The following is a 27,480-nucleotide window of genomic DNA, read 5'->3' as shown; positions in this document are numbered from 1 at the left end:
AACTGCACAAAGCCTCCTCCAGCACATCCCAAACATTCTCAATTAGGTTAAGGTCTGGACACAATCCATGTGTGAAAATGATGATCTCATGCTTCCTGAATCACTATTTCACAATTCCAGCCGCATGAATCCTGACATTGTCATTTATGTCCGTGTCATCAGGGAAGAATAAATCCATTGATGGAATAGCCTGCTCTATATTCAGTATATTCAGGTAGTCAGCTGACCTCATTCTTTCAGCACATTCTGTAATAAAAAAATAGTTTAGGAGATGTGTTTGCAATACACAACTAATGAGTGGCACAGGGTGGTTTTTGTGAGTAAAAGCATTTGATAATAGATGCAATCCATGCTCGAGCCAGCACTGAGCAAATGCCGTTCTGCGTCAGACCTGAGGCTTTTGTCAGCAATCTTGTGTAATTGTCAAAATGGAATAAGGGACAACCACAAGATGGTAAAAGGAAAAAAACAAAAAGAGTCCTTCAATAGTCATTGTGTAAAAAGCTTGAAGATTCTTCAAATGTCCATTTTATTGAACTGAAGTACCCTTTAGAAAGGCACTACAGAACACAAAGCCCACAACAACAAGAAAAAAGCCTTTTTTGTTCAACAAGCAATTTCCTTGATGGATTCAAAGAAATATCTAATTAACTTAAACCCAGGAAAATATATCCTTTCATTAATTTTCTTTGTTTAAACTGTCTGGCATTTAGACTTTCCAGAACAGAACACCCTATTAGGAACAGTATTTTAATGAAATGAGATACATCTTTCCATACCTGAAAAGGTGATGTTGAAGCCTTCATAAGAGACGGAGAAGTCGGAGAGGAAGCGGATCTGAGCAGTGTAATTCCCAAACAGACCAGCACTGAGAGGAGGGGGCAGGATAGAGCCGGTCAGTCTCCACAGAGGCTGAGAGAAACTACCGTTCTCTGTCACCAGGAGATGGTCATGAGGACTTTCCAGATGAAAGGTGTGGAAGGTGAACTGAACACCTGGCAAATAAGATGACAAGAGAGCTAATTAGAATAGTGATTAGTATGAATCTGTTTTAGTCAATTTAAATGGAAAGGAGGAACAAACAACAACTTATTACTTAGACGTAAGACTCCTGCGCCTTGGTACAAAAGATACAAAAGAATCCAGATCCATTACATTTCACTTTCAGATCTTCACCTGAGTTTACCCCAATATTTTAACTCCTACCCAGCAGCTGGGAGACCCTTGGTAACACTTTCTTTGAATGTCATCTCTATTAGAATCTATAAACATACCCATACCAGATCATAATGGATTCATTAGGCAGGATTAAAAATATTACTCATTATACATACAGCTCTGGAAAAACAATAAGAGACCACTTAAAAATTATGAGTTTCTTTGATTTTACCCAATTGAGAACCTCTAGAAAATAATCACATGGAAGATGGATGATCACAAGCCATTAAACCAAGCTGAACTGCTTGAATTGTTGCACCAGGAGTGGCATAAAGTTATCCAAAAGCAGTGTGTAAGACTGGTGGAGGAGAACATGCCAAGATGCATGAACACTGTGATTAAAACCAGGGTTATTCCACCAAATATTGATTTCTGAACTCTTAAAACTTTGCATTATTTGAGGTCTGAAAGCTTTGCATGTTTTTGTTATTTTAGCCATTTCTCATTTTTTGCAAATACATGCTTTAAATGACAATATTTGTATTTGGAATTATTGAGGAATGTTGTCTGTAGTTTATAGAATAAAACATCAATGTTCGTTTTACTCAAAAAATATAACAATAAATTAAGTGGTCTCTTAATTGTTTTCAGAGCTAATTATTTGAAACCGCTAATTAATTATAATTGTCTTGAATATAGTATTAGTTGAGGGACTTCCGGGAAGATGGCGAGAGCGATGGCAGCATAGTTGCACTACTCCTCCAACAATTTCTATTTTTGCCCCTCTAAAAGGTTATTATTCAAACAAATTTTTAAGAAAAAACATCTGTAAGGGGGGCGGCGACAATGACCAGAGAGAAAAATAGAACCAGAGGCACGACGGAGACTTCAGGGAGTGAACAAAAAACGCAGGGTGCAGCTAACATGGCAACACAAGAACTAGCCAGCGGGCTACAACCAGCAGCGCCGAGAAACAGTGAAGTCGACCTGAAAACTATTCTAGGAGAGATTCAAAGCTTTCGAAGGGAGAGCAAGCAGCAACTGGAAGAGATTAAAGGAGAACTGAACAAAACAAACCAAAGAATTCAACAGGCTGAGGACCGTATTGAAGATGTGGAAACACGGGTTCAGAACATGGAGGAGGTGATACGCAAGGTGATTAAACTGCAGTCACTACATGAAAAAAAGATGGTTGACCTGGAGGGACGCTCAAGAAGGGACAACATTCGTATCTACAATGTTCCCGAACACGCGGAGGGTGAGTCTGTTAGCAATTTTGTGAAACAGCTTCTGTGTGATGAACTTGGAATTCCTCCAGCAGACCTGGAGATTGAATGCGCCCACAGGGCGCTAGCCCCGCAATCGGCAGAGAACAACAAGCCTAGATCCATTGTGGTCAAATTTTCTACGTTTAGAATGAAGGAGGAAACCATTCGAAAGGCTTGGGCGAAAAAGCAAATCCACGTGAACGGACAAAGGATTTACTTTGACCATGATTACCCTTCGGAGGTGCTGAGGAAACGAAAGGAATACACTGAGGTGAAGCGGGCGCTAAAGGACAAGCAAATACGGTTCCAAACTCCTTATCCGGCGCGGTTACGGGTGTTTTATGAGGACGGAACACATTTGTACAACACGGCTGAAGAAGAAATGCTATAACAGTTGTAATATCGTTCATTTCTAATTATCTCTGGTGGATTTAATATATAAATGTATGCAAAGTAGTACATATAGAATTGTTGGAATTGTTACTGCTACAATTGCTATGTTGCAAAGGAGGGCCCTATATCTACTAACCGTAGAGGAGGCTTTCCCTCCACAGCTAAGAACCATCAATAGCTCATTGAAGGGTCATTTTGTTAAGACCCCTCCATTGGAAGCATGTTCTAAGATGTTTCTTTTTCGTTTTTGTTTATACTTGTTGCAAGTTCTGTTACTTAACCTACAGGGAATGTTTATGCATATGGTTCATATATTTATCTGTGTATTTTTTTCTAGACATGATAAACCAAAATAACCTTAATGAGTAAAGAAGATATTAAAATTATTTCCTTTAATGTTAACGGCATAGTAAATCCAGTCAAGCGAGCTAAAATACTATCAAAAATGAAAAAAGAAAAAGCCCAAATTGTATACCTACAAGAAACGCATTTAACTGACGGTGAACATGAGAAATTAAGTAGAATGGGATTCAGCCAAGTGTATTTCTCATCATATCGTTCGGGACATAGAAGAGGTGTAGCCATTCTAATCTCCAATAAGATTGTATTTGAAAAAATACATACATGTATAGATAAGGAGGGAAGATATATCCTGGTGAGGGGAAAGGTGAATGGTACACTGGTGACACTGCTTAATATATATGACCCACCAGGGAGTGAAATTATTTTTTTCCAAAATATTTTTGATATGATAATTTCAGAAACACAGGGAGCACTAATATGTGGAGGGGACTTTAATGTCCATTTACATCCAGATCTAGATACATCAAATAAGAAAGCACCCTTTCCAAAACCCCTTATTCGTAAGCTTAACTTACTTATGAAAGATATCGGACTTATCGATGTCTGGAGAGATTTGTTCCCCAAGGAAAAGGACTATACTTATTTTTCATCTCGACATTCAGTGTATACTAGAATAGATTATTTTATTATGCTTGGTAAAGACAGATTAAAGGTTAATAGTTGTGATATAGGAACAATCGACCTTAGTGATCACTCACCAATATATTTAAGTGTGGATTTAGGTTGTAAACCTAGAAATACAACATGGAAATTTAATTCAAGCTTGTTAAATGACCCGCTAATTAAAACACAGATTAAATCTGAAATCTGCACCTATTTGGAAAACAATGATAATGGGGAGGTTCCACCTCATATTGTTTGGGATGCGGCTAAGGCAGTTTTAAGAGGCAAACTGATTGCATTAGCCTCATGGAAGAAGAAAATAAGACTCCAAAGACTACAACAATTACAAAATGAATTAGACCAACTAGAAAAAGAGCATAAATATAACCAAACCCAGTCAATAATGGAACAAATTAAAAAGGTGCAAACTGAAATCAATATGATATATACTCAAGAAATTGAAAAAAAGATTATGTTTACAAAACAGAAATATTACGAGGATGGTTCTAAATCTATGAAACTATTGTCCAGAAAATTAAGACAACAACAAACCAACAGTACAATTTTTAAAATTAAGGATCCGGAAAATAACGTTATACAAACAAAACAGGAACATATTCATAAAGCATTTGAAAAATTTTATCACAAACTATATTCTAGACCGGAAGAAGGGAGGGAATCAGATATTGATACTTTCTTAGATACTTTGAACTTGCCTACTTTGACTGAAAGCCAAAACAGTCAAATGACTGCAGATATAACGGAAGAAGAGGTTAAAACTGCGATTGGAAGATTAAAGGGAAACAAATCGCCAGGTTCTGATGGATTTACAGCAGAGTGGTATAAAGCCTCCCAAAAGGAACTAATTCCTATCTTGTTGTCTGCTTTTAACTGGGCATTAAAGAAGGCGGAAATTCCTCCGTCATGGAGACAAGCAGAAATATCAGTTATACCAAAAGAGGGCAAAGATAAATTAGAATGTGGATCTTATAGACCTATATCCGTACTAAATGTAGACTATCGTCTTTATACATCTATTATGGCTAAGAGACTGGACAAGTTCCTCCCAAACCTGATTCATAATGACCAAACAGGTTTCATAGTTCACCGACAAACACAGGACAATATCCGAAGAACATTACATATAATGCATAACATTCAGCAGAACAAAATAAAAGCAATGATTCTGAGTCTAGACGCCGAAAAGGCATTTGATTCTGTTAGATGGTCTTACTTATATAAGGTCTTGGAAAAATTTAATTTTCATGAAACTATAATTAAAAGTATACAGGCACTCTATGATAACCCAATAGCAAGAATCAAAATTAATGGATGTTTAACAGAATCTTTTATTTTAAAGAGAGGTACCAGACAAGGCTGTGCCTGGTCCCCTTTACTGTTTGCGTTGTATTTGGAACCCTTGGCCCAATGTATTAGGCAAAATAAAAAAATTCTAGGCATTAATATAAATGATGTGGAACATAAAATTGCATGTTATGCGGATGATATTATAATTTATTTGGGTAATCCAAATAAAAGTTTACCTGAATTAATGAAGCAGTTTCAGGATTTTGGGCCGGTATCGGGATATAAGTTGAATATAAACAAGACAGAAATTCTTACATATAACTATGAGCCACCTCCAATTATTAAGGACACCTATTCTCTAAAATGGAATACAAAATCAATCAAATATCTTGGGGTTAACTTGACAAAAAATATATCTAAATTATGGGAAAAAAACTATGGACCTCTCCATACAAAAATTCGAGAAGACCTAAATAGATGGAGTCTTGTTCCTTTCCTGAGTCTGAGCTCAAGAATTAACTCAATAAAAATGAATATATTACCAAGATTTTTATATTTATTCCAGACCCTCCCAATTGAAATTGAAAAGAAATATTTTTTAGAATGGGATAAAATGATCTCACGCTTCATCTGGCATGGAAAAAAGCCCAGAATACGGTTTAAAACTTTACTGTTATCAAAAGAAAGAGGAGGATGGGCCCTACCATCATTAAGGAATTACTATTGGGCAGCTCAGATTAGAGCAATAGTATGCTGGTGTAATCCAAAATATCAGGCACAGTGGAAATCTATAGAGAATATTACAACCCATAATATCCCTATACAAGCTATATTGGCAGATAGAGATTTAAAAAGACATATAGAAGAAATTAACAACCCATGGGCAAAACATACACTGAAGATGTGGAACATTGTTGTTAGAAAATATAAATTGACAGACCATATTAAAATTTTGACATTGATAGCATATGATTCAAATAGATTGGATAGCAGATTCAAAATATGGGTAATAAAGGGAATAACAGCTTTGTGTTCCATAGTAGAGGGAGGAGAAATTATGACTTTTCAAACACTAAAAGAACGTTTCTTATTAGAGAACCAAGACTTTTATAGATATCTTCAAATCAGAAGTTACTTTAATCAAAAAGTAAAGACAAAATATGGGGACAAGCAAATTGAATTTATAGATTTGATGACCCAAGCATACTCATCTAAAGATGAAGCATGTTATAAAATTATTTCTAAGATTTATAAATCTTTCGGGAGTATAGCTACGCACTCGACATCATATGTCAAACAAAAATGGGAAAAGGAGGGAGCAATGATAATTACAGACGAAGAATGGTCAAACATATGGAAATTTCAATGGAAAAGCACCAAATCACTAAAATGGAGGGAATTTTGCTGGAAAAATGTAATTAGATTTTTTATTACACCAAAGCAGACTGCCCATATAGATTCCACTACACCTATATGTTGGAGGAAATGTGGATGCCAAGAAGCAAACCACTATCATCTATTTTGGGGGTGTCCAAATATAAAAAGATTTTGGGATGATATATTGGAGGCTCTTCAACATATATTTAGAATGGAGTTCCCTTTAGATTGTAAGATGTTGTATTTAGGCTATATTCACCCTGACATAGAACAAATAGATAAATACTTGCTGGCTGTTCTTTTAGCAGCCAGTAAAAAAGCTCTGACCAGAAAATGGATGCAACAGGAAGGACCAACCTTAGATGACTGGATAAACGTAACTAAGGAGATTTATCTAATGGAAAAGATAACATTCTCAGTGAATATAAAAATTGATTTGTTTAAAAAAACATTGGAATAAATGGACAAAATATATATTAGAAATAAGACCAGATGACTTGTTAGAAATATACATAGAAGGAAACACTTGAGTGGTAATTTAAGCTAATGATGTAACTCTGATTGGTTTAAGGACTGAATATATTTTTTTTATGTATAAATGTATTATTTATATTCATTTTTCTTTTTTGATTGCTGCTCTGGACTTTTTGATATGCAAATGTATTCCCTGGATGTATATAGTTTTGTTATGGATGCTCAATAATTTTAGGCAATGTTAAAACTCTTAATAAGTAACTCTGTATGTTTTTCTGTAATGACTTTCTAAACAGAAAAAAAAAAAAAAAAAAAAAAAAAACACTGTCGCCACCATGGCTGTGGTGCTTAGACCTAAGAGGCTTAAACCTGTATTTCTGTAAAGTATCTCTGTAAAGCTGCTTGTAACAACATTTGTTGTAAAAATCGCAATATAAATTAATGTTAAATGATTTGAACAAAAAAAATCTTCTTTTAAGACAGGTATTGTTGATTCTTGCCTCCAACCATAAAATACCTACAAATGGGAATATTTGGTTCCCCCCCAAAAAAATTGTAAAGGAGATGCGAGTAGTGCGTGGATAGAACCTTTAAAATTAAACCCTAAATAAACACATTTACAAGGAAAAAAAAAAAAAGAATATAGTATTAGTTATAGTCACTTGTGTATTATAACAGGTCTTTGTGCGCTCCATGTAGTGTCAGATATACTATTTTACATACACATTCTAAGCATAGCTTATAATGTATTACAATCACAAAATTCATAATGCATAATAAACATGGCTATAATGGGTTATGCATTTTTATAAATATTTATAGCACATTTATAGCCTTATGAATGCATTATAATATGGTATGCATGTGGTTATAGAGTCTAAAAGAGATGATATTAATATAAAATGTTACCATGGCTTTCTCCAGATCATATAAAAAGAAGAATTTAAGAAGAATGCTAATGACCAATTTTGTTAAATCAGCTAACAGGGCTTGAAAAAAGTTTTACAGCATTTTTTTAGTTAAAACTAATACATAATGTTGTTTTATTCAACAATCTTCCAATAATAGGCCCACTATTACAAAGTATTGTATTACTAAGTAAAGTAAAATATAACTTATACATATTAGTAACATTTGTTTGTCTTTACCTATCCTATGTGTAGCTGCAAAGTCTAAATTTATATTGGGATATCTGTAACAAAGTATGAGATGCTCTCTCATCACAGAGTACACCCTGCTTACCTTTGCCATGCGAGGTCTCAATCATCCAGGTGCAGTTCAGGTTGTGGGGGTAAAAGTCTGGAAAGCCGGGCGACAGAATGGTGCCAGAGTTTCCCTGAATAAACCCACCACAGAGGGCTGTGGAAAGGAGGGGTACGTGTTAAAATATAGCGCCTCCCTCAGCTTTCACAACACACTAAAACAAGGTTTACAACAGCTGCCCTTCTGAAGGACGTAAACATATGGAGGCAAATTATTCCTATCATTACCCAAAGGGAAAATCAATAATGGCCTTAAGTATAAAAGCATTTATGGTGGAATTAGAGCAGGGGGTGGAAAGGGTAGCGCCTATCCGTAAAAGACCCTTCCAGTCTGGAAGCAATGACGCCGCTAGAATAAATGACCTGTCTCTAATTTGTCCTTTTCCTCCAAGAGTAGCTATTTTATATGGCCAGCGCCGGGCCGTACCATCGCAGCTGGGGAGGGGCCGATTCCACTGGAAGTTCGGCTCACATTCCAGAGGCTCAGGGTCACTGAGCGTGTAGCCGGCCTCGCAGCTAAACGTCACCAGCGCTCCCACGTAGAAATCGTTGCCATGCCGTTGCCCATTCACCGGGATCCCAGGGTCAACACAGTGGTCAGACTGCAGCTGCAGGGCTTTAAAAGAGATTTCACAAAGAATTATTAAAAAAAAAACATCATGCAGCACTGACTGTCTGAGCTTACCAGATCATTTAATTGAGAATAACACTTTGACATCATGTTTTAATCCATGAGAAAAACAGTGACTGTGGTCCTATACTCAGTGATCACAAAACATTTGAGAATAATTTGACATCTTTGATCTGTTTTGAGTAACCCGTGACTGCTACTGTAATGTCTGCATTCCTGTGGTACTTACGGGTCCCTCAAAAAACTATTTATTTGTAAAGGATTTAGGATTTTGGGGGGAATCAGGCAGAAATGTTTTTGTAGGGAAAAGGCTGCTGATGTTTGGTTAAAGAAATGTGTGTGTACAAATCCTTACTCCACTTAGCTTATGTTTCTTTACAGGTTTTGTCAAATAAATGATAGGATTGCATTTGAATGTCATTGATTACAACTTCATTATTTTAAAATGCCACTTAATGCTTTACTGATTTTCTTCTTCTGTATTGTATAATAGCTTGTTGTTTAGTTTAAAAATATTAAATATGTTGCTTTAGTAAAGCTATCTTTACAAAACAAAGCATAACATAGCATAGATTTGTTTTTAGCATTGCAGCAGCTGGATTTAGTTGTCGTCCTCTTAGGATCCTGGCTGCATGGCTTGGTGTTTGCTAGCTGAATAGGTAGTAGCCACTTCTCTGTAGCTTGCTTCTCTGAGTGAAGTCCAACAAGTTCAAAAAGTTGTATTTGTGGGTCTCCCCAAACTTTTTACTCTGAGCAACACTTTCTGCATGAGCTGCTGCTCTCCATAATTCTGCCGAGCTAAGATTTATGGAGTGACGATGAGAAAAGGTTAAAGCGCGTGAGTCACACACATATAAAAACATCGGCTGCCACTTTAAGCACCAGACACAATGTTGCTTGTGTGTGTGTTCATATAAGCGGCGTGCACATCTGTGCGTACAGCATTATTCACGGCTGCATTAGCATGCGCGTGCAGTGTGAGCGCCTGTAGATCACTAGAATTAAAACAATCACCAACCTATTATTTCATAATTATTACCCTGATTGAAATCATAGCACAGAAACATTACAGCATGTGGTGATCATTTTTAATGACACCTTAATACTGTATTTCCTTTCATTTAGCCCTTGATAGTAGGCACCAAGTAAAATTCCCTGCTTTGATTAGGAGGCTTAGATTACACGATGAAATGTGTCATGGAGGAGATAATATCATGCTTTGTCTGAGTACACTTCACTGAATAGAAATGGATAAGATAAAACAAACAGCAAAGGAACTGGTACTTTGTAGAGACAGAATAGTAGAAAAAAATACTAAGTTCCTGAAACACATAATGGTGCAGATAAAGAGAAGAAGTCCATACTTTCATATCTGATGCGGAAGCCGATGTCTGAATGGCTCTTGTCGGTGGAGAAGAGAAGGTACAGGAAGTTGGAGGTGCTAATGAGGAACTGGGGCACTTGGGTTCCTTGGTAACTACCAATCAGAGGTGACGAAGGGTAGCGCCCATCCCGTACCTCCAGTACATCGTAATTCACCTCCGTTCTGAACCTGTGGATGAAAACATAAGCGTGGAACAGTGTGACGACTACTAGGAAGCAGGCCGAAGCAGTAATGGTATTTTTTCCCCGTCCCCTTCCCTGGGGGTTAGGGACCATGGACAGCTCCATCATGTAAGGCGGACTCTGTGCAGCTGCTATACTTTATTTACAGCTACAGTAAAGGGGAAAACATCACTCAAGCTGTGATCTAGGCATGCTTAGACAAGAAGCAGACTGCGTGTCCTGCAGCAGTGTGCTGAACCCCGCTGCTCGCCACATTCCTGCCCAGGCGGAGCACAGCGGCTTCAGCTCCAGGCCTGAGCAGCCTGCTCTTAGATAAATAAGTAACTGATGAAGGCACATGCACGCTGATACTATACAAGGCAAGTAGCTTACTTAGTTCACCTGGGGAAATTAGACCTGGGCAGTATGTGTTTATGTCCTCAGAAAAAAAAAAAAAATACCATGCGAGTAAATTTAAGGGTTCATATAAGGAAAGAAATCCATGGAAAATGTATATTTTTAAATAAAAAATGTAATAAACTATGTTATATAGCATTTAAATGGTGTTAAAACTGTCAAAATATAACATTCAGTACTATAATTCATTTGTGAGAACTAGGCTAAAAAAAGGGCACGCTTATGATGGCACAAAATGCAACATATTTACAAATAATCAAGAAATGTAGCTAAACACAGCTCATTTCCAGACCAACATGCCCATTAGTGTAAATATATTTTCCTTAATTCTAATGCTATTTTAACGATGCAGGAGCAAAGAGTGAAAGACTAGACTGTTGTGCCTTGCACAGTGTGTACAATAGGACCCAATGTGTTGGGAGCAACAAAACATTTTTCTGTCCAGGACCAAACTGTGGTGTCTAGATGCGTGGGTTAGAGTATCTCTAAAACATCAGGCAGGTTTTTAAGATATGCAGATATGCGGTGGTCAGTACCTACAAAAATTGGTCCAAGAATGGACAAACATTGAACAAGTGACACAGTCATGTATGCCCAAGGGCCCAAGGCGTACTAATGCACTGGGGTATACTATAGCAATTCTTCTGCTTTATAGCAAAACACAATTACTGTCCAGAGAAGCAAGTAAACCCAGACTTTAGCACAGTACTGTACATTCATGTAGGTCCATACATTTCTTGCTTGACGTGGTAAAAATAGGGTTTTGTGGAAAGAAGCGCAACCCACCGAGAGCTTACACCAGCTTACACCACCATTTACATTGTGACGAGATTAGTTTTTATAACTACATCAATCTGCCAGCTGTAACCATGTATTACGTTAGTTGAGGCTGCCAGCACGTTTCATAACCAATCAGTGTTATGAATAAAATGTGTCGTTTCTGAGAGAAGTCAGCCAAACAGAGCAGAACGGCATGATTTATTTATTGCTACATCCAACAAACATTTTTGTTAAATTCATTTTTCATGGTGAGCTGACAATCATATTAACACCAACACTGGCTAATACTACTGTCCAAGAGTAGACAGGGTATACACACTGTCATGTTATAAAGGAAACCACAATCCTCTGAGGTTGATTGTAGAAGATCCTGTCTCTCATAATGTACACAAGTCATGTCTGCAGCTTTTTATAATTGGGCAGGGTCGTGACAATTATAAGATTATTCAAGTTTAATAAATCTATGATTAATTAATGTCATATTGATGAATAAATCACTCGAAGAGGATTTAGTAGAAAGCTTTGAAGTTGTGGACTCACTTGTCAAAGATGATCTTGATAGGGTATCCAGGTGGAGCCTCAATGATCCACTCACAGTTAAGAGCCTCTTTGTAGAGCTCAGGCCAGCCTGGGGACAGGATGATGCCATTGGGGGCTTTCAGGTCTCCACCACACGGAGCTGAAAAAGAGACGACGGGTCAGCAGTTGCATATTCGTGCACTGTAAACCTGAACAGTGCTGTTTACTTAAATGGTATAGCAATCAAAACCTTTTATTTAGTATCCCAGCCATAAAGCTTTGTGTTTAAGAAGAAACAGTTTATTTTATTAGGTTTTATTAGGTTATTAGGTTATTTATTTAATATTCAGTGACCTCTAGGGTTTGTTTGTGCAAGAAAACCTCTTTGAGTAAAACTTACACAAAACTTTGGTTCCTAACAGCAGCATATATTATCACTGGCGCTCCATTAGTGTGTAGTCATTCCCCTGCTTTCCCTACTTTCTCAACACAAGGAGGTTTATATGTATATTTTATGTAATGGTTGACTGTCTGGCCTAAGTGATGAAGAGTGACAGGCAAGATTCCATTTTTTTTAATGGACACTGTAGGGTTCATGCTTGTGTTACTTCAGGGTTACACTGTCAATGTTTGGGATATATTATAGATGTTAATATTAACAACCCTTCCAATATACAATGTTAAGAACCCTAAAATAAATTGAACTTAAACTATATTCCATTTGTTTAACTTGAGTTTACTAAAAGTAATATAGTTCACAGAACATAGTAGCTGTTACTTCACAGATTAACCTTCAGTACCTTTACTAAAGGAACTTTTTTCGAGTTCCCAACTGACTTCCCCAAGAAAAGTGTGAAAGATAAGAGACCCCATCTAAATGTGATTGACATCACCTAGCATAACCTCTCCAGCAGCTTTCATCCGCCTCACTGAGCCTGAGTTCCCCAATGGCTGGCTCCTTTGGGCCTTGGCAGAGGACCATCATATAAAACAATCCAGCCTGTTTTATATATGCAGTCCCAAAAACTCCGAGCAGTTGATCAATTCCAACTCTGCCCCGTAAATTCGAATCAGCACATTAGCATTCAGGTGAGTTCAGCTGATGTTCTCGCACAGATTTAGTTGTTTTGCAAAAGAAGATTCAACACAGTCACCCTTGAAAGTAAGTCTGCAATAGTTTACATAAGATCCACACTCTATGTTCAAATGTTTGTGTACACCCCTTTAAATGAATTTATTTAGCTATTTTAAGTTGCACCTGTTGAGGACACTTACATTAGATGCATATGCATGCTTTTTCCTCATTGTCTGACATGAAATCAGAATAAATCTTTCCCGTTTCAGGTCAAATAGGCTAACTAAAACTATTTATATTTGCCAAATGCCAGAATAATGAGTGAGAGAGAATTGATAGGCATTTTTATTACTTTCTGCCAAGTCAAAAGTTTACATACACTAAGATTACTGTGCCTTTAAACAATTTGGGACAGCCCATATGATGATGTCAGGTCTTTGGAAGCTTCTTGGCAACATTAATTAGAAACACACCTGTGGACTTGTTTTAAAGAACACCTGAAACATACTGCTTTTTTGTGAAACATCATGGGAGAGTCTAAAGAAATCAGCCAGGAAATCAGGTAGAGAACTGTGGACTTGCACAAGTCTGGTTCATCCTTTTATTGTGTCTAGAGATAAAGACCCTAAGACTGCAGGCAAGGGCTAAAGGGGTATAGAGCCACCAGAATTGAGCTGAGAAGCAGTGGAACGGTGTTCTCTGTAGTAATGATCATGTTTCATTTTTTTTTTGGGATTATGCAACATTCTGGTCTCACTAACAATGCTTTTGATGCTTAATGCAATCAAATCTTCACAGCGATGCTTAAAAAATCCAGTAGAATGCTTCCCTCGAAAAGTGTTTTTTAATTCCCTTGACTTCTGAAGATACTATAAAAGAGCAGATGTCTCAATACTTTTGTCCACAGAGTGTCATTTTTAGAGGTTAAATCAACAGGTGGTTCTCTTTGTGTATGCGTTTGGCTTGTGGTTAAGTGTGTGCATGCAAATTTGAGCAATCCTGCACAGTAGAAGACAGTGGAAATCTTTAGTCTTTTGAGGTGGATGATTTCATCAGATGACTGAACACACTGAAGGGCATCTATGAATAGAACAATTCACAATAATGAGACTGAAATGATTTATCATCCCCACGCTGCTGCATTTTATTAAATGAGTAGACATGTGTTTTAATATCCAGATACTTTGCATCGCATAAAACAAAAAGCATTCGAACAACCCGGGGCGAAGATTCTCTATAAAAGTCGCATTCCTCCGATATTTCATTAGAGTTGTGTAAAAAGCGGTGAATGGGACTTTTTGTGCAGCCTCGCAGTCTTAACACCTCGGCGGCAGACGGAGAATCTTAAATAAAGTTTTCATGGCTGGATTTACACTGCATATATTTCACCCCCATATGAACATCCGGGAGACAACATTTCTCCAGGGTTTCCTGCTGAACTGACATTTAGGTTGCTGGTGAGGATATTGTTTATGCGAGTGTATCCGTGTGAACATAATGAAAAAAAATGGAGGGAGCATCATGAGGCTTCGTTGGTATGCTAAACACTGCAGACGCGGAGAGAGAGATCCTGCAGTTTGACACGTATACTGATATGTCAGAATATAAATATTATATAGGACATTACTATGTTGTAAAAGCTATATCCTTAGCTCTGGAAAAAAAATCAGTTTCTGACCATTTCAGTTTCTAAATCAGTTTCTTTGATTTTGCTATTTACAGGTATGTGTTTAAGTAAAATGAACATTGTTGTTTTATTCTATAAATTACAGACATTTCTCCCAAATTCCAAATAAAAATATTGTCATTTAGAGCATTTATTTGCAGACAATGAGAAATGGCTGAAATAACAAAAAAGATACAGAACTTTCAGACCACAAATAATGCAAAGAAAACAAGTTCATATTCATAAAGTCCAGAAATCAATAACCCTGTTTTTTAATCACAGTTTTCATGCACCTTGGTATGTTCTCCTCCACCAGTCTTACACATTGCTTTTGGATAACTTTATGCCACTCCTGGTGCAAAAATGCAAGCAGTTCAGCTTGGTTTGTTGGCTTGTGATCATGTGTCTTCCTCTTGATTATATTCTAGAGGTTTTCAATTTGGTAAAATCAAACAAACACATCATTTTAAGTGGCCTCTTATTTTTTTTCCAGAGCTGTATGTTAGGTACCATACCAAGATAAAGCTTAAACTTATATTAGAAAATGATAGCAACATGTGTAATGTAGTGTAATGTAATCCCTCCTCTCTAATCCTTTTAGTAGCCTTCATCGGGGCTCTGTCCAATTTTGTCAGTTTTAAAAATCTTATTATTTGCAAGCTTTGTTCATTTCACAGCCATCTCTGATATGCTAATGATATGACATTGTGCAAAAGAATTCTGAAGTAGATATACGGACAAAGGTGTTGGGACACCTCCACAGTACACTTATGGGAGCTTTTATGACAGTCTAAATCTATAGGCATTAATATGGAGCTGGCCACTCTCTGCGGTTTTAACACCAGGTCTGGAACTCTGCAGTTATTGAGTCAGCAGAGCGTTGAAGAATTTTATGCACTATATGCCTCAGCACTCAATGACCCCACTCTGTAACTTTACATGGTCAGTATTCAGTTATCCTTGGTCATGGCAAGTTAAAAAACATTTTGCAACTTTTAGCACAGCTGGATATAACCTATCATTTATTTAATTAATTAATTAATTAATTTAAAAATATATATTTCTATTTCTTGTTTCCCCATTTTCACCCAATTTTGCTACTCCAATTATCCCACCCGTTCAGATGCTACTTAGCAGTATGTCCCCCATCACTGGTGACACCACAACAAAAGGAGGGTGAAGACTAGCACATGCCTTCTCCGACACATGTAAAGTCAGACTCTGCCTCTTTTCCAACTGCTGCTGATGTAGCATTGCAGTGTAGCATCACAGCTCGCTTCGGAGGAAAGCGCAGCAACTCGGTTCAAATACATCAGCTCACAGATTGCCTTGTGCTGATCGACATCACCCTTTGGAGTGATGTGGGGAAAGAGCGCCATCTACCCACCCGAGGAGAGCAATACCAATTGTGCTCTCTCAGGGCTCCAGCAGCTGATGGAAAACCACACGATCGAGATTCTAACCATCGAAATTCGAAACCATCTCCCAATCATGGTGGCAGAACTTTAGACCGCTGGACCACTCTGCGCTCTATTTATTTAATTTATTTATTAAATATGCATGATGTACTTATTGGGCCACCAAAAAAAAACAAGTATAGAATAGTGAATAATATAGGCATTTAAGATGAACAAAAGCCAGGTAAACAACTAGAACATTGCACTCACCTTCACAGCGTGGCACAGCATTGTCCCACACCACGTTGCCATCTTTGAGGATACAGGAGATGGTCTGGGACCCGTGGGTCTTCACAAAGCCTTCCTCACACAGGAAGGAGATGGAGCTGCCCAGCTGCAGACTCTCCCCAAAGCGCTTGCCATTGACTGGCACACCAGGGTCAGGACACTCATTGTGCCGAAAGGCTGGGGAAGAGAATGCAACGAATTAACTTTAACATAAAAAAAAATACATAGGAGAGACATGTAGGCCTATACAAAATATACTTTATAGTGCAGATTTTGCTTGTGTGTTGGTCAGACTGACTAACCATCTGTCTCTGCAAATGTAATAAATGTCATTTTGCAAGACAGACTAATGACATCTGTCTTATTGAAATGTAATTTTCCCAGACATACAAATGCTAATACATGTGTAAACAGTACTGATGGTAGAATTTCCACCGGCCGCGGTGGCAAAAAAAGGAAAACCACCATGCTATGTATTGTATTCCAAAACCATACATAAAGATGACAGAGCAGTCTAGTGACTCTTTATGTAAAACCATGAGGAATGTGCTAGTAGTCTAAGGTCTGTGCTGTGCTGTGGGCCCTGGATATCGCCTAGCTCCAGCTAAATTCCCCTTTTGGAGCACTTTATGATGTACATTTCTTTAAAATATCGATCCCGTGTCCCTCTGCATTGAGCTCAGGTACAGCTGGACCTACTGAAAAGGTTATGATTTTGTAAAGCTGCCAAATTGTTTACAGCCATGGCCTCTCATAATGAATTAGATGAAGGAACTTCCTGCATGAAGAGTAAACTTTCCTGCCTGTCATCTCTGCTCCACAAATAAACTAATTCATTTCACTTAGCACGCGATATTGATTTATATGCCCCCAGAAGTTACTCGCTTGATTGGGAGATGGTCGGAAATGCTCCCTGCATGACGATGGGGCTTCAGAGAAGATAAAGCGTCACTTTCAGACAGGATCTCTTTCACTTTCCATCTCCCTCCTGCGCCCACTCGCCTATATCTTTCCCCGGGTTTCTTCCTTTCTCTCGCTCACCTTCACTCTATCCATTCCGAGCAGAGGTTTGAAATGCGCTTTTGTGATGAATCCTCGCTCAGATTCGCAGCACCCAAACAGACTGTGTACCTCATCCATCACCATCACTCTATTTATTAAACTGCCAGCCAGCCCTTCAATAGAGTTTGTCGTGCTCTTAATTAACATGAGCAATGGGACTCTCCCCCGCACTCCATCCCAGAAAATGGGGTACAAGAGGAGTCACGTGAGGCAGGATTGCTTTCAACAGATGCAATTAACCAACGCTGCTTTATTTCATTATATCCAACATGAGCTTATCTAAAACTTGAGCTGCATTTCATTTACAACGTCTAGACTGTAAAAAAAAAAGAAAAAAAGAAAAGCTGGTGAAAGGTCAACTTAAAATGATTAAAGTAAATGATTGCAGAGCAGTTGAGTCAACTTTGTATAGTTGACTTTGTAAAAGTTATACAAAAGTTCTAACATGGTTCAACACTACTTTTTGACTTGAGCAATTTAAAAACATTTCCAAATCAGGTCTGTAATTAAATAATTTATTTATTAATTTATTTACTTACAGTGACAAAAACTACAACTGTTTTCTAAAGTGATATCCTAGAAGCATAACTTGTGGTTCCCGGTGGATTCTTTTTCATAACTGGTCCGTTAAATAACTAATTTTAGAAATAATTTACGAAGAAGTATAAAGAACCTTTTAAGAGTTTTAAAAACTTCCGTTTTATAACAATTACAGATGACACCAGCAAGCAAACACCCAAGCCAAGAACCCCTTGGGAGCCTCTGCTCAGCCAAGCATTGTGTGGGCAATCACGGTGAGGAAAAATTTAAATAAATAATAATACGCTGACCTGCTGAGTATGAACAGACAATGCACTGCAAACCACTGCAATGCTTCTTTGGGCAAAAAGAAATATCCAGGCCAGAGCAGCCTCTTGGTCTTTCAATAACAAACAAAAACCCTCAAACGCCTCACAGCCCTGATTGTACGAACACAATCACTAAAAGTTATTGAGGGAAAGATGTCTTTCATCATGTCTGGCAAAAGAAGCGGAAAACACAAAAGTACATTCTTCTCTTAGAAATAAGCGCTTATATAAAAGCTACACTCTGAAACAAAAGGGAATAATCTGTTTGCCAGAAGAGTATGAATAAATGAGATCGACAGAAATAGTCCGAAGTGTTTTTCCTTTTCTTTTTTTTAAATGGTGCCCTTTCTCTGCACATGCCCCAATATAATATAATACTAAAAAAAAGACTTCAGAAACAATTCTCATTGCCACTGCTCAACATTATGCCAATTACACAGAAATGCTGCACTTGATTGAACTTTCCAAGATGCAAACTTTCTAAACAACAGCAGAGTAAACAATGGCTTCTCATGAGAGAAACTGCAATAAAAAAGGTAATATAAAAGCTTACTGGTGAAGGTGATGTTGAAGCCACGGTCAGTGTACGTGTGGTCAGTGAGGAACTCCAGCCGAGCCACGTGGCCACTTGTAGTAATAGGCGAGGGCAACACGTCACCAGAGAAGGTGCCCAGAATGGGCGACTCAGCCTTGCCACCATCTTTGATAGACAGGAAGTCGAACTGCTTCTCCATGCTCAGGTCGTTGAAGGCCAGGTTGATGCGGCTCTCAGGTTTAGCGATGATTAGCCACACACAGTGCATGTTGTTGCCGTACTCCTGAGGGTAGTTGGGCGACAGCAAAACTCCAGATGGAGTGGTGAAGTTGAAGAAGCAGGAAACTGTAGAAAGAACAAGAGAAAGGACACACAGAATATCACAGGTTTGATGACATGCCTGACTTCAGCACTGACCTAATTCACAGTTCACAGCTTGGATATTTGTTTCTAGAAATAAACATAATGTACACTTTTCTTGAGGTGTTGTGACAATTTTTGGTGCAGTTGAAGCGTCATGTTCAGCGTGAGCATGTAAGCTCATGCTCTTCTTAAGAAGGTGTCAAATTCTGACTGCTTTTCCACAGGTAGATAAATAAAAAAGTGTAAATATATATAAAAAAAATAAGTATAGCCGGAATGTTTCCTACAGTGTGCTGACAGTGAACTGTCAGCTCACTGTAATATGCATTCCTCTTTATCTGACAGCCTTCTAGATGAAGCAAAGGGCCTCGACAGACCTTGAGTGCGCATATATCACATTTTACCAGCTGCTGATTTTATCTTGCAATATGCTGTTTCATTCCTCGTTCCAAGCCTCCTCCGTCTTACATAACATTCGTTGTTTTCCTGCCTTTGCTGCTGGAGTGAATGCTTACTGGACCACAAAGAAGATTTGAAGTCCGGCAGACCTTCACAACGGACATTTATTAGAATTCCACCCATCGTTTGTTAGATTATAAGCCTGAACGATCACGGCTCACCTTGATCTCAGGGAAAGTTTTGATGTGATTTAAGCAAGTTATTTGCTCAGGCTGAGCCCAATAGCCGAGCTTCATTTACTTCTTATTTGGTCCTCTTAATATAAATTCCTCTTTTTGCTTTTTTGATATTCTGTTTATTCTCCAGAGAAGTAAAAGTACGTACTCAAGGTAAAATAACTGAATAGCACTCAGCAGAGCAATAGTATCTTCATGTTGCTTCATCACAAGAAAAAATTCCGTAAAATAAAAAGGTGCTTTGGTTGAATAACAGAAGCAAACCAAAGGTAGAAATAAAAGGATCAAAATATTCATAAAGTATAAAAATCTGCAAAAGGTTTTATTCAGCATGGACTGTTGAATTCAAGTGACTAATCACTTTTTTTTTTGTATTTATACCAGTTCAGTTTGCACCTGGCTTTGCAAAGTATTGCCAACCTCTCCTGCTGTGTACTGAGCATTCTATTTGTAGTGTTACTCTATTACTCTTTTCCTCTATTTTTTGGATTTCCCTCTGCTTTATTCGTCTTGTTGTTGATAACTCTTCAAATGTTTGGTTTATCCCCATTATCGTGCATGCACAATACAGGGCAGTCAAACAGAACATCATAGATAATTTGCATGCATATAAAAATTAAAGAAACACCTGTACAAATGGTATGCTTATTATTTTTTTTTTTTTACTATTTTTGTACATACTGTAAACCTACACATTTGCATATGTAGACCTCAACAAAATATGCAAGACAAATGCAGCACATGAGCCCATTAAATAACCCCCTGCAGCCAGCTGCATACTCTTAATGTGATACGATATACATCATTGAATTCAGATGTTTGCACTGGTCCCACCTCCTTACCTCCATTCCTCCATTACTGCCTAATTTGTTCCAAAATATACTCCATATGTTTGCATGCCTGCACACAGGCCTCAGCATCGCTGTACCAAAAATACACTCAGGATAGCGTAGTCCCTTAATGAATTCTCCGCTTAGCTCCTCTCTCGCGCTCTCCCTCCCTCCCTCCCTCCCTCTCTCTCCCCGGTCTTCCACCTGTCTTAGCACGTCGGTACTCATTTGCATGACCTAATTGCTGATGCTGCAATTACTGAAAAAGTATTATTCATTTATCACTAAGGAACAAGTGCAGTGGCCTTCAGTTCAAATTAAATGGGAATGTGTAACGTGGATTAAGTGTGAGCATTTAATGCATTCATGCAGAGTGAGGAATTGCTGCTTGAAGGTCAAGATTGTAACGCCTCTACAGGTGTTTAACGTGGAGAGATTTGCATTTACTTCCACACTGCAGCTTATGACACTTAATAAACTCAATAGCTTTACCCTTTGAAGTCACATTAATATTATTAAGATGTGCCACTTAGTAAAATTAGTAAAAGTGTTTATTTAATTGAAATAAGCTAAGAAATTATATTGGAATCTAAATATTTAATTGATTTCTATTACACATTTGCGTAGTAAGACAATTCTTAATCTAGCACTGTATAACATGGTGTTATGACATACAAAAATACTTTATTAACTACTAAATGATCCCTTATTTTTTCCCTTATTGATTAATTGACCAATTCACCTGAAACATAAATCGACATTATGCTATTAGACAGTTTTTATAAATGCAGTCATGCAAAGCTGTGTTTTTCTTCTCTGGTTCTCGACACCCCTTGCCCCACATGTTTTGGATGTTTTCCTAGATTGAATAATCAACTTGATATCAAGCAGCTACATGAATTAATATTTAGCTATTTACATTAATTGTTGCATGTGTTGGAGCAGAGGTGGTCCTTGGATAGAAAACCAGGTTTAAGGACTAATGTATTACATTTTTAAGAGTACTGAGCACTGAGTGATAGTATATATAATTATGATAATGCTTTAATGTGAGAGAGAAATGTGATTAGGCAGTTTGGATCATTCATTCTGACAATGAGGACAGTGAGCTTGATGAGAATGACAGTGAGGAAAACTAGACATTAAATCTCTGAGCTGAGAAATAGATAAGAGGTCAAGGGGCACGCAAGTGATATGATGTGTGTGGAGAAAAAAATGGTGTTTGATGTTTGTTAAAATCAAAATTAATATTTTTGATACATTTAATATTCCTCATTTAAAAAATATGGCAAATACAAAAAAAAAAAAAAGTGTACGTTGTTACCTAGAGGCAATAAACCAATTTCCATAAAATCCCCCACTAAAATGTTTTCTGTATATTTTACAATGTAACGGCAAAAAGTTGTCAATAAAGGATTGTATTAACCATATATACTTTCAATGTATATGTATAAATTTAGATGAGAAAGTAAAGAATGTCAGGGACCACTAGTTTGTGTAACATACTAAGAAATGTTAGATTTTTATGGGTCCTCAGTTGTTCAAATTAGGCAATATTTATTTAATATGAGAGTGAATGAGTGTTGTTTTAAATGTATTAAGTAGATTTTATATGTTTCTATATTAGATTCATGTGTTTTTGCCTGGTGGTTAGTCTCACAATGAAGCAGTAAATTTCTGGGAAACATCTTCTCTGCCCCATTACAATGCTAAAAAGTAATAAATTAATTTAAAGTAACATTGTTTTTTTTATAATAATGCATACATGACATTTAATGCACTGTTGGTCTATACAACATAGGCACAAAAAAAAAAAAAAAAAAAAAAAAAAACACTTACACACACAGCTGGGCTTCTTGGCTGACCACTGGTTGTTCTTCTGACAGGTGATGTTCTTTTTGCCGACCAACTCAAAGGCAGGCAGGCACTCAAAATACAGTCTATCCCCGTGCCGGAAGCCTGAGCCTTCTCGCTTGCCGTAAGCCGGGATTCCAGGGTCTCCACACCCGCCCTGGTCGATTTCTAACAGGCAGCAGACAGAAAGAGGATCAGAAATTGGGCTGTGGAACACAGAGACCCCTATCACAAAACAGCATCAACAATAAAAGCCAATAAAAACAGGATTCAAACACCCGGCCACAAGAAGAGTGAGGCCTCTTGCAGCAGCTGAAGTGAGGTAAAGGTCAGGAGAGTGAATGGGGATCAGTGGGGGCTTTGATGGAGATGAGCATCACGGAGTTACCCTTACAGCGAGGTGCTCTCTCTCCCTTCAGAGGAAATCATGTGGAAATGATGGCTTCCAGAATGCCAGGCCAGGAAGACTGGCAGGTGACAGACAGCAGGAGACATGAGACAGAGGCAGGAGAAGAAGGAAAGTACAGGCAGACTGATCCACGTCTGGGTGATCAGCCTGTTAAACCCTGAGCCTGGGTCAGTACTTTATGTATAATTGCCATCTTCATGAGGAAAGACTGATGTGTGCCTATTTCAGATCAAGTTGAGTGATATTTACCCTTTAACCACAATGCACACACCTCTTTAAAAATCTGACAGTAAAAATTCTGAAGCTAATTATCTTCAGAATTGAGCAAACCTGTCTTTAGGAACTATGTCAGGTATGTTAGCTGGACTAGATTTTAGCTTTATTTATGCAAGTTCTCAAAGAATAATACATATAATACTTGCTTTATATTATTTACACATATTTATGGTGCTGAAGTACACTAGTGCTTCTCAAAAAATGTGAATCTTTAAAACATTACTCTATTTCAGTAATTCAATTTAACATGAGAAACTCATATATTATATAGATGTATCACACACAAAGTGATCTATTTTAGGGCGTTTATTTCTTTTTTTGTTAATGATTATGACTTACAGCTAATGAAAACCCAAAAAAATCAATCAGAGTCTTTTAGAGAAAAAAATTGGAATATTATATAAGATCAATTGGTACTTTTGGCAATGTGTGCCAAGTCCTGCTAGAAAATGAAAGCTGCATCTCCTTAAAAGTTGTCAGAAGAGGGACGCACGAAGTGCTGTAAGATTTAAAGGGAAAACACTGCACTGACTTTGGCAGATGACATGATTCTCTTTGAACCATCACTGATTGTGGAAACTTCACACTAGACCTCAAGCAGCTTGAACTGTGTGTCTCTGCACTCTTCCTCCAGACTCTGGTCTCTTGGTTTACAAATGAAATGCAAAATGTATTGATGCTCAGTGATGGTGGAGAGCCATTTCATTTGTAAATCAAGGGATCAGAGTCTGGAGAAGGAGTAGAGAGGCACCCAGTCCAAGTTGCTTGAGGTCTAGTGTGAAGTTTAGATTTATAAAAAATTATAGAAATCCCCTACATGGTAATATTCCATCACTGGTATGTGTAAAAGTAACATACTTGAACCATTTTATAAAGGTTTCTAAATGTGATGACAATGTTACGTTGTATTTTAGTCTTGATTGAAATTTGAAATGATTTGGGCTAACCCTTGACAAAATACAGAAACCTTTGTTGTTCTGATTGTTGGTGCTTTATTTATTTATTTATTTTCCCTTGTGTTGTTTTTTCTTTTTTTTTTCTCATACATGTAGTATTAATTAAGTGCTGCTCTGAGATATCTTTTAAATATCTGATTTGCAGGGAAAGGACGAGTTGAATGCGGGACAATAATTTAGTTGCCCTTGATGTTTCTTTTGATATGAGAAGATGCTTATCTCTGTATACTATTGGAAGCCTTTTTCTTTGTTGAAAACCCAATAAAGACAGTGGTTGAAAAGAAAAGCATCAACACATTTAATTTAAAGACATTTGATGATTTTTTTTCTACCTTTGCATATAAATCCAATTTTTTTCTCTAATGATCGTGCAGGTAAACGTGTGTCCAATGTCTACAATTAGTAAAAAAATATTTTCAGCGTCAGATATCAATATCATGAGCTTTAGTTTAGCTCATTAGGCTACAAATTCTTATTTCATGAGATCCCTGTTTCATGAAGTCCCTGTTTTAATGACCATGTTATTATTATTATTATTGTTAATATTATTTTTGAGTGTGGAGTCTGATACTGGGCAATGAGGTGTCAACTGAGATTGTCTGTGTTTACTTGGGAATATTACACAGACACTTTAAGCCATATGAATTAGCCAATTACAGCCTTGACTAATTAAATTACAGCATATTCTAATAAAATTACTCCTGCTTTTTGAGTGTTTTAGAGGTCAACTAATAAACAAACAAACAAATATATAAAGAAATTAATGTGCTAAACGAATGCATGCAATTTTAGACAGTTCAAGTGGCTCTTTCTCAGCTGTAGCCGCTGCTTCTGCCTGCGCTGCTGTTGTTGTTATGTGTTTCTGTGGTCTGTCTGTCTGTGTGTGTTTGTGTGGGTGTTAAATGAACTTATGTGTGATTTCTCTCTCTCTCTCTCTCTCTCTCTCTCTCTTTTTCTCACACTCTCTCTCCTTTTTGCCAAGAGCATGGCACACGCATGCAAACCGGCCTTGTCATTGTCCCAGAGCAATCTCCGACTGGCCTGCTCTCTTAATGAATTCTTTTTTTCCTCTTCTCTCCCCTCATCCTTCCACCTGTCTTAGCACGTCAGGCCTCATTTGCGAGTGGGCTGCCTCAGCTACATGGAGGGAAGGCAAGGCAGGGCAGAAATAAAGACTAAGAGAGTGAGATAGTACAGAAAGAGAGAGTGGGAGAAGGAGAGAGTGAGTCTTGTCTGTGTATAGAATGATGGTGGAATGATGGCAGTGTATAAAAAATACAATGGAGATGGTAAATCTACTGGAGCAGCATTTTTTTTCCTGCCCTACTCTGTATATATATAAAATGTTTTTTTTTTCCTCAAAAGTATTCAATCATTCACCATTTCTTCTAAAATCAACAATATTAAACTCTTCATACATCCTTTATTTTACTCTATTTAAGCAATTCTATCTCTATTAGTTTTTTTTTTTTTTTTATCTTCCCAGTTGTAGCCCATAAATATACATACTCGTCTTCACATGATGCCTCCAGTGCTGCAGGGCTAAGGGCTAGCACGTGCTACAACGTAACATCAGAGAAGAGCTCAACACGCTTGGAGGATTCTATTACTTCAGCTAACATGCTCAGGTCAAATGATGGGGGGAGGAAGAGTGTAAAAGGAGAAAGTGAGACCAATTAGGCTCTCCTGGACAACCAGGCCACGGATGGCTGTGGCATTAATCGAGACTGACTTTTAATGACATGGCTAATCATTACACAGTTGTGCCACTCAGCACCACCACCACATGCCTATTATAAATAGAAATAAAATAATTGTAAAAAACATATATACAAACTGATAACATTGAACTATGCAGAATGATGGAGCTCTATCTGGTACTTTTGGGATGAGTTAAGGGCTTGTGAATGTGGAACAGTGTTAATCATCCAATATCCAACAAGCTCTTGTCACTAAATTCAATCAAATCCTACTCCAACAAAAGAAAAATCTTAGAAAAAAACCCTCTTTTTGGAGGAAATGACAAATAAACAGCTGTGCCAATATATTGTCCACATAAGTAAGTAGAATTTGGTCATTAAGTATTTGTAAGCATTGGAAAACATTTCAGAAACCTCCAGTTTTCTACGTTTACAGCACACTTCTGGTGACTGGAAATATTTGGTCTAAATATATGCTGACACTTGATGAAGGCCTGACACATTACATGAGCATTAAAAGTAAATTATATAAAATATATAACATTGTTATTGTACATAAACAGTTTCAGTACAGAATAAACAAAACAATTCTCTTCACATATCTTTAAAGAAGCCAGTGCCAGTGCACAGGGTTAGCCATGTTAAGGATAAGCCATGTTAAATACATTGCTCAAAGGCCTGACTATGGCAGTTTTTTAGTGCTTAGGAGGTATCAAATCTATAACACTGTAATCAATAACCCACCACTCTAACCACAGCGCCACCATGTTATAATTTATTCATATTAGTTCTGGCAACAAGGATCAACAACACATGAAACATAAAACATCCAGGCATAAAGCCGAAGTGGTAGTGAATAAACCTTGTGATGAATAAAGGCCCAAATGGGTGGGCCCATCATTCACTGGCCAGATGACTTTTACATTATAAAAAAAAATAATAAATATATAACCCTACCATTAGATAAGTCTGTTGGGCTAGTGGTCATACTAATAATAATAATTGTAAAAAATGGTGTTCCTGTTGTAATATGCCAAAGAACTCAATTTCAGTCTAATCTGACCACATCACTTTCCACCAAACTTTTCCTGGTGGGCCTGTCCATGAGCATTCTTGAGCAGAGACACTGCAGAATCTCAATCCATTATGGCCGAATGTGATACTAATGGTTTTCCTGTTGACTGTGCTCCCAGGACCCTTGAGATAATTAACAAGCAATTGACTATTATCTTGTATTTCTTCAGTTTTTAAATTATCCCGCCAACAGTGGACTTCAAGCTAAGAGTCTTGTAGCCTATTCTAGCCATGTGAAGGTCTCCAGTTCTGTTTCTGGTGTCCTTTGGCAGGTGTTTCTTTACACACCTAGTGAGATGAGATTAAGAGCACTAATTTTTGTCCTTCATTGGCATATAACTGGTCTGTGGGGGTCAGAATTATTGTTAGTTGGCAGGGAATCAAATACCTATATTACTTAATCAGAAGACCTGT

General features: G+C 37.5%; 1 protein-coding gene across 1 annotated transcript in view; it reads right to left on the bottom strand.

The window, feature by feature from the left end:
* The window catches only part of csmd2 (CUB and Sushi multiple domains 2), a 430,187-nt gene that overhangs the window by 164,291 nt on the left and 238,416 nt on the right, over positions 1-27,480 (bottom strand). The window contains exons 13-20 of the mRNA XM_022683200.2: positions 22,637-22,819; positions 18,988-19,314; positions 16,507-16,701; positions 12,120-12,258; positions 10,202-10,389; positions 8,634-8,822; positions 8,187-8,303; positions 780-995 (exon numbers count right to left, since the gene is read on the bottom strand). Of these exons, the coding sequence (XP_022538921.2) occupies positions 780-995; positions 8,187-8,303; positions 8,634-8,822; positions 10,202-10,389; positions 12,120-12,258; positions 16,507-16,701; positions 18,988-19,314; positions 22,637-22,819 (1,554 nt within the window). The remainder of the gene's footprint in view (positions 1-779; positions 996-8,186; positions 8,304-8,633; positions 8,823-10,201; positions 10,390-12,119; positions 12,259-16,506; positions 16,702-18,987; positions 19,315-22,636; positions 22,820-27,480) is intronic.

Source organism: Astyanax mexicanus, chromosome 3, assembly GCF_023375975.1.
Source record: "Astyanax mexicanus isolate ESR-SI-001 chromosome 3, AstMex3_surface, whole genome shotgun sequence".
Classification (NCBI taxonomy): Eukaryota; Metazoa; Chordata; class Actinopteri; order Characiformes; family Acestrorhamphidae; genus Astyanax; species Astyanax mexicanus.
The sequence above is the reverse complement of the archived record's forward strand: the minus strand, read 5'-3'. Positions and strand labels throughout refer to the sequence as shown.